The 15,203-nt window shown below is 47.0% G+C and overlaps 1 protein-coding gene across 1 annotated transcript; it reads right to left on the bottom strand.

Annotated features, from left to right (window-relative positions):
- Nucleotides 1-368: 368 nt before the first annotated feature.
- TCN2 (transcobalamin 2) lies at nucleotides 369-13,658 on the bottom strand. The gene is made up of 10 exons (XM_077920470.1): nucleotides 13,387-13,658; nucleotides 11,991-12,141; nucleotides 10,929-11,118; nucleotides 9,233-9,393; nucleotides 8,810-8,971; nucleotides 7,267-7,442; nucleotides 6,130-6,301; nucleotides 3,836-4,034; nucleotides 2,113-2,234; nucleotides 369-982 (listed from the first exon to the last, which is right to left on the bottom strand). The coding sequence occupies exons 2-10, from the start codon at nucleotides 12,055-12,057 to the stop codon at nucleotides 921-923; spliced, it is 1,311 nt and encodes a 436-aa protein (XP_077776596.1). The 5' UTR covers nucleotides 12,058-12,141; nucleotides 13,387-13,658; the 3' UTR covers nucleotides 369-920.
- Between the last annotated feature and the right edge of the window lie 1,545 nt (nucleotides 13,659-15,203).

Below are 15,203 nucleotides of genomic sequence, written 5' to 3'. Positions count from 1 at the left end.
CTGCATCTGGCGAGCCAGCGCACCACACGGAAACGCTGTTTACTTTCCCGCCAGTAAGCGGTCCCTATTTATCTACTTGCACCTGGGGGTGCTTTCGAACTGCTAGGTTGGCAGGCGCTGGGACCGAGCAACGGGAGTGCACCCTGCCGCGGGGATTCGAACCGCGGACCTTTCGATCGGCAAGCCCTAGGCGCTGAGGCTTTTACCCACAGCGCCACCCGCGTCCCTATCTTCTGACTAGCAGTTGACAATATAAGTGATATGAGAAGGTTGAAAATAAGGCGAAGATATGACTACATTTGCAGCTAATTGAAATGTACAAAAAACTGTCATGGAATGTTGGGTGGAAGTCCAAAAGAATTACTGTGTAAGAATGGAAAATAATTTTTATTAGTTTTCAATTACAATAATCCAATCCTACCCTCATTCTAACATTGCCAAATTATAATACAATTAATAATACCAATCATTGAGATGCCAAATTATACAATTTAGGTGGCCTCCCACGTGCTAGAATTGATGATTTGAAGGTTTATTTCATTTCTGCGTTCCAAAATCTTATAAATTCCAATTAGGTTCTGGTCAAAATAACAATCCTTTATATCGCCAGCTGCAGTTTTAAAGACTTCCATTTGTATTGGCAAATTAAATGATTTATACAACTACAGGTGAAGCATTCAAACTCTTCTTGTTCTTCCTGGGTGTGGCAATTATTCTGTCTGTAATGTTTCTTCCTGTCCTTGTAATATATTATGTCTATCAGTTGTTGCTGTTTTCCATTATGCCTCGGGCAGAGCTTGTGTCCCACTGTTGTTTCAGGATTTCTTCATTGCTCCCTCTGTGCGGGTGTCTTTATGTGTCCTGCGAGCCAGTTGGGGCAGAGATAGCAGAGAGCCAATCAATCAGAGTGTGGGCTGTTTCTACCAAGGGCTAAATTTGAAGAGGATGGTTTCTTCGTTTTGTGGGATGTAGTCTGCGATACCTGCAAAACGGGAGGGCAAAAGACGAAGCTGTAAGGACAGAGAGGCATTCCAAAGACCAAATCCTCCTCTAGCTCCTCCCCAGGACTTTGGGTTTGCTGTAATGATATGGGAGTGGAGAAATAAAGTGCAGAATTCCGTCTCCTGACAATCTCAGTTTTTTAAATAAAAACGTTAAGTTCCTAGACCTGAGGTTTGCAGACATATGCTTGAAGATAAATCATTCCAAGCAGAAGTGTATGCCTTCATGCATTCACCTCTCAGTGCCTGTAACATCCAAGCCACCTTCAACGCCTTCTGGAAATGCAACAAAATTCAAGACGGAATTAAATCCGCTGGCTATGCAAGGCCAATGCTGTGTGCATTCACAATACAGTCGTATCCCGAACGCGTTGGTACTCATCCGTTTTGGCTCCCAAACACTGCAGACCCAGAAGTGAGGGTTCTGGTTTGTGAACGTTCTTTGGAAGTCGAACGGCCGATGGGGCTTCTGTGGCTTCTGATTGGCTGCAGGAGCTTCCTGCAGCCAATCGGAAGCCCCGCCTTGGTTTACAAACATTTTGGAAGTCGAACGGACTTCCAGAATGGATTACATTCGCCTTCCGAGGTACCACTGTAATACTACTACTACTACTACTACTACTACTACTACTACTACTACTACTAATACCCTTCCTTTTCCCCTGACCGGGACTCAAGGTGGCTTACAGATAAAATAAGAACAGCTAAAACACCGGGGGGGGGGGGAACAATAATTAAAAAACAATTAAACCTGGATAGAATTAAAACTATATGTATTCAACTGCCCTTCTATAATTGCAACACCCAAGCAGAGAAATTGATGTAGGGTAAGGCTCTGCCCAGAGAATCTATGCCCTCAAATTAACACCCTCAGCACAGGCACATTATCTAGTCCCTAAGGGTGTAAACCAGGCTTGGAATCATGTGGGGACAAAGCCTAGGGAATGGTTCAGAGCCAGAACTGGTGATGCTAGCTGAGGCTGATGGGAGTTGTAGGCCAAAGCTCTTGGAGAGCACCGGATTGGCAAAGCGTGGTCCAAGCCAATCCCTCCCTCTCCGCCCCCAGAGATAGGACAAAGGCCTCCTTTGCTGCTGGGCTTCTGTCACTCGCCTTGCTCCAGGGCAGTGTTTGGAGCTCGGAGAACCTTCCAGTACTTGCGTTCCCCTTCCCGAGGCTTCACCCCCATCACTGCGGTCAGCAGAGGGCCAGACAGTGTCTTCTGGGTCTCAAAGCTGTTTAGCAAAAGAAGGAAGAAGCGTCATGAAGAGCTGAGGAATGAGCAGGTGTAGGAACAATGGAAGAACCGTTCTGGACCAGGCCAGAGGCCTCCCTTCTCAGCATCCTGTTCCCACAGTGGCTGGACAGTTTGCATGTAGGAAACTTGCAATCCAAGCATTTGAACCTACCCTGATTCTGAAATCATCTTCTGAGGTCCTTCTTCGTGTGCCTCCTCCTTGAGAGGTGCGGAGGGTGGCAACACGAGAACGGGGCCTTCTCAGCAGTGGCGCCCTGTCTGTGGAATGCTCTCCCCAGGGAAGTTTGCCTGGCACCTTCACTGCACACCTTTAGATGCCAGGCAAAAATGTTCCTTTTTAACCAGGCCTTTGGTTGACCCGATTGACATCCTATGCCCTTTTAAAATGTGGCTCTTTTCTGGGGGGGGGGGGGGGTATTCAGTTGTTGTTTTTATTCTGATTTCATATGTTGTGATCTTTTCTGTGAACTGCCCTGAGATCTCCGGGTGTAAGGCAGTATATAAACCCCAATAAATAATAAATAATAAATAATCGTAATAAAAGATCCCTCTCTGCATTTGTGATTGCTACCAACTTGTATTCAGAGGCAGAGATAAGGGGAGGCAGAGCAGCCCCTAGTAGGCATTGATTGCTTTAATATATTATTAATATCATCATCAACGTATTAATTAGAAATCATTTTGAGGGTGTGTTTTCTTGCAAGCAAGGGGCGTGTAAATTTTCTGAAACAAACCAATAAATAAAATCAGTCACCTTCTACACAATTGGCTCAAGGCGATGTACAGTAAAAACAGCAATAAGTTTAAATTAAAAGGCAAAGCATTTGCATTGTTATAGATGATAAAATCAAATAATTAAAATGGGGGGGGGGGGGGCGTTTGCTATCCCCACTCCCAACAACAACGCTAACAATAATTCTTTTGAATGAAACGACAGAAATTTGTGTGTATGTTTAATTTCTATTTCGTTATACTGCCTTTCTTTCGTCTTGTATGTTATTGAAGTGTAGGTTCTTTCTTAAGTAAATAAACAATTAAAAAACCCCCACAAAAAACAGCATACACATCTACATTCGTACGTTGGATCTCAAACGCCTTGGCTCCCGAAGAAATCGCCTTCTGAACAATCGAAACCCGGAAGTGAGTGTTCTGGTTTTCGAATGGTTTTTCGGAAGCCGAACGTCCAGTACGGCTTCCGATTGGCTGCAAGACACTCCTGCAACCAATCGGAAGCCATGCATCAGTTTTTGAACGGTTCCAGGAGTCGAACGGACTCCCGGAACGCATTCTGTTCAAGAACCAAGGCACAACTGTAAATCAAAACTAAAAACAATGCATGAAGGTGGTCCCGGGTTCAAACCACACACACACACACACGTGGCATCTCCAAGGTAGGACTGGGAATCACCCCTGTCTAAAACCCTGGAGGGTCACTGCCAGACAGTGCTGGCAGTATTAGGCTGGATGGATCTGTGGTCTGCCTCGGTGGAGGGCAGCTCCCTCAGTTCCTGTACCTCCACTGCCCCCCACCCCCTCTATAACACCAGCCAAAGCGAATGAAGATGGAATTAGCCTCACGTGAAGCGCTTAGGGGTGTTCAGCTTCTCTGCAATTTTCAGCACGTCCAGCAGAGAGGAGCCGAGAGGAACTCTGACGACGTGTCTGTACAACGGCACGTGAAGAGGTGGCTGCTTCACAAGCAGCTGGACACGGATGCTCGGCCTACTCCCAGCGGGCGGCTCCAGCCTGGGAGAGGAGGTGACAAAATTCAAACCACCTGCACGCAAGGAAACAAAGGTTGAGGGTGCATCAGGAGTCAGGCTGGTTCCTGGTGGACCTTATCATTTCTGCATCATTGGTGATGCCGTTTTGGACCCTTCCCAGGTGTGTTCTGTTAGAATTCCTGCTCCGTGATTGCAGTTATGGGATTGTTGTCTATCACATGACAGTGTATGTTTTGACTCCACAGAGTGGGAAGTGACGGAGACAGGATGTTAGTGTTACTGTTAGTGTTACTCTGTTCTTTTTCTCTTTGCTGTCTGGTGCTAGAGAGAGAGGGAGCCATGTTGCAGTGCTCACTGTGTGTTTATATGTAAATAAAGTAGATTAGCCAAAATGCTGAGCTGCTGAGGTCCGTTACGCAAGCTGCGAAGATTCTGCGGATCCCTAAGTGTGCCGATGTCTGTTGGCATCGGTCGCTGTGATGTTCGGGCAGAAGAAAGCTTTTGAAGCTCCCGAACGATCGACCAGGAGAGAGGGAACATACCAGTCGGGCATGTGTCTCTGCCAGGGTCCTACTCGAGTACAGTGGTACCTCAGGTTACATACGCTTCAGGTTACATACGCTTCAGGTTACAGACTCCGCTAACCCAGAAATAGTGCTTCAGGTTAAGAACTTTGCTTCAGGATGAGAACAGAAATTGTGCTCTGGCGGCGCAGCAGCAGCAGGAGGCCTCATTAGCTAAAGTGGTGCTTCAGGTTAAGAACAGTTTCAGGTTAAGTACGGACCTCCGGAACGAATTAAGTACTTAACCCGAGGTACCACTGTATAGGCTAAGCTCCTGGTGGACCCTATCATTTCTGCATCATTGGTGATGCTGTTTTGGACCCTTTCCAGGTGTGTTCCACCTTCCCACAGGTGTCCCTCTTCCCCCCTCTGGCCTTCAAGTGGTACCCTGAGAACCCTGCCTCTTTAATCTCAGAGGGGGAGCAAGAGGCCCTCTGTGTATGCTCAGGTGAAACCTCTGCTTGTTTTCTGGCTGGCAGCAAAGTGAGTATGCAAGTTGTCGTAAGGACATAAGAAGTGCCTGCTGGGCCCGGAAAGCTTGGAAGCTCACAAACAGGACCTGAGCACAGCACAGAGTGTGATTCCCATATTTCGGACAGCAGAGGTAGTACACAGCCGTCCTGGCTAGTAGCTGCCAACAGCCTTTTCCTCCACAAATTTGTCTTTTAAAGCCATCTGAGCTGGTGGCCATCATTGCTTCTTGGAGGAGCGAATTCCGCAGCTCCAGGCACAGAGATCTGCTGCCTCCAATCTAAGCACTAAGAGCTAAGATGAGACACCAGGGAGCTGTTATCTCCGACCTTAGTGCTTAGCACCACAGCACTAAGATCACAGAGAAGTCTTTGCTTATAGGTCTTTTAATGGCAGCAGGCAGAGGCTTGTCTCCGGTCTCAGCGCTGTGGAAGCTACATTGCTAAGAATGGAGCTAAGCCTGTGTTTAATTTTTTTTTCATAATAATAATCATTTTATTTATGATTTCCAGTTGTACACATTTCAATGATTTCACAATCCTTTTAACATTTCGAAACTCGACTTCCTCCCCCCTTTCTGTGGTTCCTTAAATTTATTTTTTATCATTTCTGCATATTCCAAATTAATTTTCTCATTAATTCATCTACTTTAAATATATACTCTTATAAAACTGCAGGTTATTACAATAATCCTGCCAGTGTTCAACACTGGCAAGATTATTGTAATAATCTGCTGTTTTATAAGAGTATATATTTAAATGTTTACAGATTATTAGTAAATATTCAATAAACCATTTCCATTCTTTTATAAATAAGTTGGTTGCCTTGATTTCTTATTTTTCCGGTAAGTTTTGCCATTTCTGCATATTTTGTGATTTGCACCCTTTCGCTGGGACAAGCCTGCGTCTGATCATGTGACTTGATGTCAGGCAACTTACATGTAGGCAGCCCTTTCCACCTCTCAAAATGGCACGCAGAGGCCAGTTCTGGATCTGGTCCCCCTCTATGGTCTCAGTGTTCCACAGCTCTACCCCAGCTTGACTAGAGCCAAAAGTAGACTGTGTCCCCACTACTCCTTTGCAACACCCTCTTTTCTCCCCCCCCCCCCCGCTACCTGTCTCAGCTTGGCACACCATCCTGGCGACATCCAGGTAACTCTTGCCATGCAGGGCAGGCAGCAACTGGGACTTGATGAGGGGGTTTTGGAAATCTCCTCGCTCCAGGCTCCGAATCAGGGTTGCAACAGCCTCGGGACACTCTGGGTTCATCCCCGTAGCAATGAGGAACTGAATCGCAAAGAGATGGGAAAGGCATCAGAGACTGAAGAAAAGTGCCTTTTTAGGTTAGTTCTTGCACTCCCACCTACAGTAGAAGAGGCTACCGGTGGCCAGCTGGCATTGCCTGAAATCCTGGCAGAACTAGAAGGGAAATGCCGCATCAGCCGGACGTTCTGCAGAGGTTTCCACTCTGTGCTGAAGAGGCAAGCCATTCCCTAGCCAAGGTCTTCAACCTCAGATTGGGAAAAAAAGACTTGCCTCTTCAGCACTGCAAGTTGCGTTTGGAAAAAACCATAGAACCAAATGGAGAGAATCAGATTCTGGAATGGGACGCAACAGGAAAGGAAATCCAGAGGTGGCTGGGGGCTGATGGGGCAGAAGGTAAGGAGACCAACAGTAGGTGGCACCAGAGCCAATGACAGGAGGAGCCAGCTCATCCTAGCTTTGTTCCCCTCCTACTTGTTGAGTTCTGTGACTACAGAGGAGGAAGAAGCAGAAAGGCTCAGCTACCTCCGGGTTGCTTGTACAGTGGTACCTCGGGTTGCATACGCTTCAGGTTACAGACGCTTCAGGTTACAGACTCCGCTAGCCCAGAAATAGTGCTTCAGGTTAAGAACTTTGCTTCAGGATGAGAACAGAAATCGTGCTTCGGCGGTGCGGCGGCAGCAGGAGGCCCCATTAGCTAAAGTGGTGCTTCAAGTTAAGAACAGTTTCAGGTTAAGAACAGACCTCCGGAATGAATTAAGTACTTAACCCAAGGTACCACTGTATATAAAAGGCCAGGCAGGTGGGGGCTGGGCGGGGGCAGAGGGAGGGTGGTGGAGCAGTGCTCTAATGGGCCATGCCCACTAGTAGAGAGATCCTTCAAGTTTCCACCTCGTGGTTACAGAGTAAGAAAATGGCTTAGCAAGAGCTACAAAATAGTAAATGTGAGAATTGCCATCCCTCTACTTTGCCTGCAGAGTCCTCCTCACCTGTGTGGCCAGGGGGCTGCTGTCGACATTGCCAAAAGCCCCTTCTGCAGTCTTGGCCTGCAGTATCTTCCGCTTGACTCTCTGGACAGCCTGGCTGAGGTTTGCCACCAGCTCTGGCCTGTAGAAGGTGGCTTGTTCCAAGCAGGCAAAGGCCAGACCTCCCATCGCCTCTGTATCTGGGTGAGCAAGGTTAAAACAGCCATGAAGAGGAGAGCTGACCCGCCAGTCCCAAACACATGCCTACATCCTTCACATGGCTTGCTCCATCGGTCCACCTAGCTCAGTACTGTCTACACTGACCTGCAGCAGCTCTGGGAGTCTCTCCCAGCCCTACCTGGAGATGTGGGCAATTGAACCCAGGACCATCTGCAAGCACAGCAGGTGCTCTACCACTGAACGCCGCCCCCGTTTTCCATACCCACGGTGCTCCCTGTTTCTCCATACCTCCGTCCTCCCAAGAGCTAATCACCGCTCCCTGCCCCTTGCTGCCTGAGGCAATGCCCCATTCTGTCTAACGGTAGGGCTGGTCCCAGAGAAGACAGGCAAGATGCTACAGGGGAAATGGGCACAGAGCCCCAGAGCAGCCCTTCTTGCTGTGCCTCCTCCACAAGAGGTCTGGAAGGTGGCAACACGAGAAAGGGCCTTTTCTGCAGTGGCTCCGTTTGTGGAATGCTCTCCCCCAGGGGGTTCAACTAGCGCCTTAAGTATACACCTTTAGATACCAGGCAAAAAATGTTCCTCCTTAACCAGGACTTTGGCTGATTAACATCTAATGCCATTTTAAAATGTGTTGGGGAGCTTAATTGGTATGTTTTTGTTTTTATAATGTAGTTTGTGTTTTTATATTGTGGCTTATGTTGTAACCACCCTGAGACCTGCGGGTATAGGATAATATACTACTACTACTAACAATAATAATAATATATACTTGAACCCTGACACCTGCGGGTATAGGATAGTATACTGACACCTGCGGGTATAGGATAGTATACTAACAATAATAATATATACCTGAAGGAGCGTCTCCACCCCCATCGTTCAGCCTGGACACAGAGGTCCAGCTCCGAGGGCCTTCTGGCGGTTCACTCCCTGCGGGAAGTGAGGTTACAGGGAACCAGGCAGAGGGCCTTCTCGGTAGTGGTGCCTGCCCTGTGGAACGCCCTCCCATCAGATGTCAAGGAAATAAACAACTGTCTGACTTTTAGAAGACATCTGAAGGCAGCCCTGTTTAGGGAAGTTTTTTTTATGTTTGATGTTTTGCTCGTGTTTTTAATATTCTGTTGTGAGCCACCCAGAGTGGCTGGGGAAACCTAGCCAGATGGATGGAGTTTAAATAAATCATCATCATTATTAGTCATTCACCAGCAGTAAAAAAAACAACTCTTGCAAACTGGATTAAAATGGGCCATTCCCTCCTGCTTGCTGCCCCCAGCCAGAAGCCGTACAGACGATTAAAGCTGCAAGGCATCAACGCCCCCGCAGCAGAAAACAGTTGAGGTCTAGAAACCTGAGTGGACTCATGTGTAAAGGGGGCAGCACGTACCCACAGAGTGCTTGTTGTGGAGCACAAATCGTCCCCGCTCCTCTGCGTGCAAGAGCTTGCGGATCACATGCTCGTCAATCTTCTTGCGGTGAACACACAAGGCTAAGACACCCAAGCTGTACTGGTAGTAGTTGGTGATGGGGTGTCCTGTGTCCTTGTGACCTGGTTGCAGGAGGAGAAAGACCAATGGGTAAATCTGCCTTTTCTGCCGTAATTAATTACCCAGCTCCCTGCTGACCTTTAGCCTACGAAGTCCTGCTCTCATGCTTCCAGATGCTGGCAAAATCTCTCCTTAAGTGCTTGCCCCTAATTCAGACTTCCAACACTTGCTTTCATTCAATCAGTCTTTTCATGTGGCAGCACCTACCCACTGGAACTCCTTGCCACTTGACACCAAGCAGGCGCCATCACCTAGAACCTTACCTATCTGCGCCTTTTCCTTGTTCAAGTGAAGCTTAAGCTGGGTCACCAGCTGCCTCCCTTCAAGTGCCTCCATGTCGTGGCAGGCGGCCCGCAGCGCAAGGAGGTACAGGGCCAGCTGACCTGTGCTAGGATGCTCATGGTAGCGGACTGGAGCCAGAGAGCTGGATTGGAAGAAGTCAGAATAACCATGTCGTTAGGCCCTCCCATGCAGCCAGGCTAGGCCTTCTCCAGGTTTAACTTCATTTATCCAGTTCAATTTTATTACGGGGCTTCCTAAGCTTGTGTCTCCAGCTGTTTCTGGACTACAAATCCCATCACACCTTGACTGCTGGTACAGTGGTACCCCGCAAGACGAACGCCTCGGAAGACGAAAAACTCGCTAGACGAAGGAGTTTTTCGTTTTCTTAGCCGCTTCGCAAGACGCATTTCCCTATGGGCTTGCTTCGCAAAACGAAGCTTGCCCCGCAAGCAATGGGGATAGCGGGGAAGCGCAGCGCGTCTTCCCCTCTCTCCCCAGACCCCTTTTGAACCAAGGGGCGGCAACGGGGAGAAGCGATTCTCCCCGCTGCCCCTTCCCTTGCTTTAAAACAGATCCGGGGACAGAGAGGAAGGCGCGCGCGCCTTCCCCTCTGTCCCCGGAGATTGCGGGGCAGGCAACGGGGAGAAGCAATCTTCTCCCCGCCGCCCCTTGCTTTAAACAGGTCCGGGGACAGAGGGGAAGGCGCGCGGCGCTTCCCCTCTGTCCCCGGATGGTCTCCATAGGAACGCATTGATTGATTTTCAATGCATTCTTATGGGAAACCGTGCTTCGCAAGACGAAAAACTCGCAAGAAGAAAAAACTTGCGGAACGAATTAATTTCGTCTTGCGAGGCACCACTGTACTGCTAGCTAGCGAGGATGGGAGTTGTAATTCGGACCTCCGGAACGGACCTCCGGAACGAATTAAGTACGTAACCAGAGGTATCACTGTATTTTAAATGAAGACCTGATTGTAACCCTCACCCTCTCCCCTTCTTCCCCTCCGTTGTCTCCCCCACTGTCAAAACTCAGATTGTAATATACAGTGGTACCTTGGGTTAAGTATTTACCATAATTCATTCCGGAGGTCCGTTCTTAACCTGAAACTGTTCTTAACCTGAAGCACCACTTTAGTTAATGGGGCCTCCCGCTGCCGCCGCACCGCTGCTGCGCGATTTCTGTTCTCATCCTGAAGCAAAGTTCTTAAACCAAGGTACTATTTCTGGGTTAGCAGAGTCTGTAACCTGAAGCGTATGTAACCTGAGGTACCACTGTACTTGGAATGGGGTGGGCCTGTCTGTCTGTCTGTCTGCTTGCTTGCTTGATGTTGCTTTGTTGGCATGCAAGAGTATACTGAACTAATATATCACAGAATGGTAGAGTCTAACCCCCTGCAATGCAGGAATCTTTTTGCCCAACGTGACTCGAACCCATAACCCTGAGGATAAGAGTTTCTTGCTGGTTGCATCAGGCCAGTGGCCCGTCCAGCCCAGCATCCTGTTCTCATAGTGGCCAACCAGATACCCATATGTGAAACCTGCAAGCAGGGGACCTGATCCCAAGAGGACTTTTCTCTTCCGTGGTTTCCAGCAATGTACATTCATTGCTCCACCCCCTTCTGCCTCTGGTCCTCATCCTGCAAAATTCCCCACCACCCAAACCCTGTGCTAAACATACGTGCTGGCATTGGGCTGAAAGGCATCTTTGAGGCGCTGGAGGTACTGGCTCTCCTTCTGCAAGTTGTGGTCGTTAGACAGCCGCAGGGCCAGGTAAACACTGGGGTTCGGCTCCTCAGACGCATCCTCCGCCACTTTCAAGAGCTCCGTGTTCAAAGATCTGATGCGATCAGAATTTCCTGCAGAGATTTCTGACCCGAGAGAAGAACAAAACAGGACCGCGAATGTGGCTGCTTTAAAACACACGACTTCCCCCAAAGAACTGTGGGAACTGTAGTTTATATTAGGGGTTCTGGAAATTCATAGAATCATAGAGTTCTAGTCCAACCCCCTGCAATGAAGCCAGCTTGTGTCTCTGTGAGGTTGAAACTACAATTCCCAGCATTCTTGCCCGGGTGGGTGGGGGTCATGAACTTTGCAGATGTATTGAATGTGCTTTAAATGCATGGGGTGAATCTGCCCTGACCCTTCCTCATTAAGGTAAAAACTTTTCCCATATCAGCGCCACAGATTCTCCACCTTCATTCTGATTCTCTTCTACATTCTGCTGTAAAGCATAGCTGTCAACTTTTCCCTTTTCTTGCGAGGAATCCTATTCATAGCTGTCAACTTTGAGATTTGAAAATAAGGGATCAGCAGCCTCACCTGTCCCGGGGACAGTCTACGGGATATCTAACAATCCGCGATAGCAGCAGGAAGCAGCGGGAAACGGCGCTGGAATAAGGGATTTTACCGCAAAAAAGGGAAGGTTGACAGCTATGATCCTATTCAAAATAAGGGAATTTCCCTTTAAAAAAGGGAAACGTTGACAGCTATGGCTGTAAGAACCTTGGCTTATACATCCTCGATAGTTATACATCATAATGTGAATCTTGTTCATGTTTTTTAAAGAATTTCAGTGAGAGGGAAAAGCAATTTGCAAACTATAGCTATCTATATCTATCTATTTATTTATCTATCAATCATCTATCTATCATCTACCATATATCTATCTATCTATCTATCTATCTATCTATCTATCTATCTATCTATCTATCTGATACTTCTCATAAGCAGAGATTACCACAAAGCTGGACGGAGGCAAACAGGATAGGGAAGAAGACGAAGAACCATAGACCTCTGGGGTCCATGCTTGTCACAAGAAGGAAGTCAACAGACAGAGATGCCGGCCAGAATTTCAGGAAGGAGTCCAGGAACTTGGAGGCAAAGACAGCCTGTGAAAAATTCAATGGGAGGAATATCACGATGACACAATCTTCCCAAGGAAGAAGTGCTGAGTCTGCGCAACAGCAAGGACTTTGGCTGGATGAGGAACAACAAGTGCTGGTGAGGCAGATCAGGAATGTCCATTGGCTATCCTTCCTCTTGATGCTTTGCAGATAACATGTTACACACATATCTGGTTCCACAGAAACCACTTTATCTCAACTAGATATTTTATAGCGGGTGGCAGGATGAGACTCCACGCCACAGCCTTTGAGATCAAGCATAGGAAGTGGTCCACCACACATTCACAGAGAGGACCCCCATGCCCTCAATGCAGGAATAAACTTGTGGTGGGTAATGCTACCCCATGCCCTCCAACCAGGGCCAGGTTTAGGTTTGATGAGGCCCTAAGCTACTGAAGGTAATGGGGCCCTGGTATGTCCAGCTGTCCTTCATCAACAACAAATTGTCGCTTTTTTGTGCGCTGAATATATGCTATATGGTAATTTATGGATCTAATAGGTATCTAAAGCCATTTGCACATAACAAAATATGTATTTTATCAAAGTAATTGTTGAACTGAAATACAATTAAGAAGAAGTATATTAATAGTGAATTTTTTGGGGGGGGCCAAGAGAGTGGGGCCCTAAGCTATAGCTTGTTTAGCTTATACATAAATCCGGCACTGCCTCCAACATTTCTCTGATGAAAACAGGGACGTCCTACCATACCCTCCAACATTTCTGCAATGGAACTAGGGACGTCCTAAGGGAAAGCGGGACATTCTGGGATCAAATCAGAAACTGGGACGGCTTCTGTAAATTGAGGGCTGCCCCTGGAAAATAGGATCTGCCATCAGTGGCTTCTAGATGTTTACGTTCCACTTCCCCTATCGGAGGAAGTATGCCTCTAAATGTCTGTTGCTGGGAATTGCAAGAGGGGATAGTGTGATATAGTGTCCACTTTGGGAACTACTGAACTACGTACATTCTTCCCCCTTCAACCTCTCCACCAAGCCGTTGTGTCTGCCTCTTACATTCCTTGTTGGATAAGGGTGCTACAGGCTTCAATCCCATGCACCTATTCCTGGCAGGAAGCCCCACTAAATACAGCAGGACTTAGTTCTGCATAAATAAACATGCATGGGGTTGAGCTATATCAATAATATAACATTGTACCTGAGGGATCAAGGATTATGTGGGAAGATGTGGGGTGTGAGGGGGAAACGAGCTGTCTTAAGGAGGAGAGCCTACCTGATATGGTCACTGGATGTCCTAGGAGTCTTCACCTCTTCCCTTGAATTATGAATTGGGGTGCTGAATTGGTGCTGAATTGGGAGGACTGAAATCAGCTTTTAGAACGAGACTTTTCCTCCACTTTCTCACCACAGGCAGGCAGCGAGGAATCTTCTTTCACTCTTGTTTATTTCAGGTCACGTGACATCTCCTCCAGCTGCTGAAGTCAGCTGTTTGCAGAGTGTTTCCTTTCAATTTAAGTGGCTGGGCTGCAACTCTGGAAGGGAAAAATACACAAGTTCCAGAGTCCTGAATATGTGGAATCAGGACAGGTCAAGAGCATGTTGGAATAATTCACAGAGACGGCCAGGAACAAAGGAGCCCCAAATAACCTTGTGACCTTGCTGATGATATATTAGTACCTTCCCCATGATTTACCTCAGATAATAATCTGAAATAATGCAAGGCTCTTGGTTGGAACGTGTCTTCAGATAACGGGTACAAAGATCGTAACAGCCTGAGCTGGCACCTGTCTGAAGGCAACTCTTCTCCTTTTTTTTTAAAGAAACAAAAGTCCTAACTCCTCACTGAAAGAAATCTCACACGAGTTCATTTTCAAAGTGAAGTTTGCCCATAGTGATTTTGCATCAAGATATATGTTTAGGCTACAGAATACTGGAGTGTGAAAAAGGAGGGATCAATCTCTGTATAGGAACTTCTTTTTGCAGGATCTGAGTTAATTTGACTATTAATCAGATGTAACTATTTCATTTCTCTCTCAAAAATAATAATAAATAATGCTGGAAATGTCCCTTTCTTGTTTAAAAGTGTTTATAAGCTGCTTAATATATTTGGGGGAGAAAAATATTAAGTCCTGTGTGCAACATAAAAGCAAACATTATTGTTAAAACAAAAATGTAGCATAAAACCAATAAAACAGTAATATGATAACATAACAAATAAAAAAGGAATTCCGGGTGATTCAGGCACATAAATCAGAGTCTGAATTTATGGATCAGGGAAAGCCTGGATTAATCACTGATGGGCTGCATATTCATTTGAAGTACGGTACTCTGATTGTAAAATTGGGCACACTGTACATTTAACGCACATTCGAAGCATAATATTCTTTCCCTCAAACAATTCTGGGCACTGTAGTTGAGCCCTCACAGAGTTACAATTCTCAGCATGCTTTAACAAACTACTGCGCCCAGAATACTTTGAGGGGAGTATGTGCTTCAGGTGTGCTTAAAAGGTATAGTGGGTAAGCAGCTAAAGAACCTCCCAAGTATTTTTTTAATCCAAAGCTGTGCAAGGCTGCTTGCTGTATCATAAACCCAAGGCAGCATGTTTTCTCTGTTATCTATTGTCCCCATATTTATGATTGGATGGGCCCGTGGATGAGAAAGAGAGGCTTACAACAGCCCTTCAGTGTAGTCCAGTGTTAAAAGTGCAAGTTGGTGGAGCTGAGGCAGATTTGGGTTTTCAGACAAACATCCGCCTCGCGTTGCAGGAAAAGGCCCACTCACTTAAATGCAAGCAGCTGGATACAAAAGCCTTCAATGGACTTGCATGAAGGCGACTGGGACTTGGACATGTTTAAAAACCAGTTAGGGGGGAAAGCAGGGATCTTTGCTGCTTCAGTTTAGGAACCCAGGAAGCTCCCTTCTACTGAGCCAGACCACTGGTTCCTGTAGCTCAGTATTGTCTGCACTGGCTGGCAGCAGCTCTTCAGGGAAAATGCCCAGCCCTCCCTGGAGACGCCACTGGGGATTGAACCTGCATGCACACAAAAACCGAAAGTTAAGCCCTGGGTGTCAGTCTACATTTTTCCT

Source organism: Podarcis muralis, chromosome 16 (genome assembly GCF_964188315.1).
Source record: "Podarcis muralis chromosome 16, rPodMur119.hap1.1, whole genome shotgun sequence".
Lineage (NCBI taxonomy): Eukaryota > Metazoa > Chordata > Lepidosauria > Squamata > Lacertidae > Podarcis > Podarcis muralis.
This window is presented reverse-complemented; position numbering and strand designations above follow the sequence as displayed.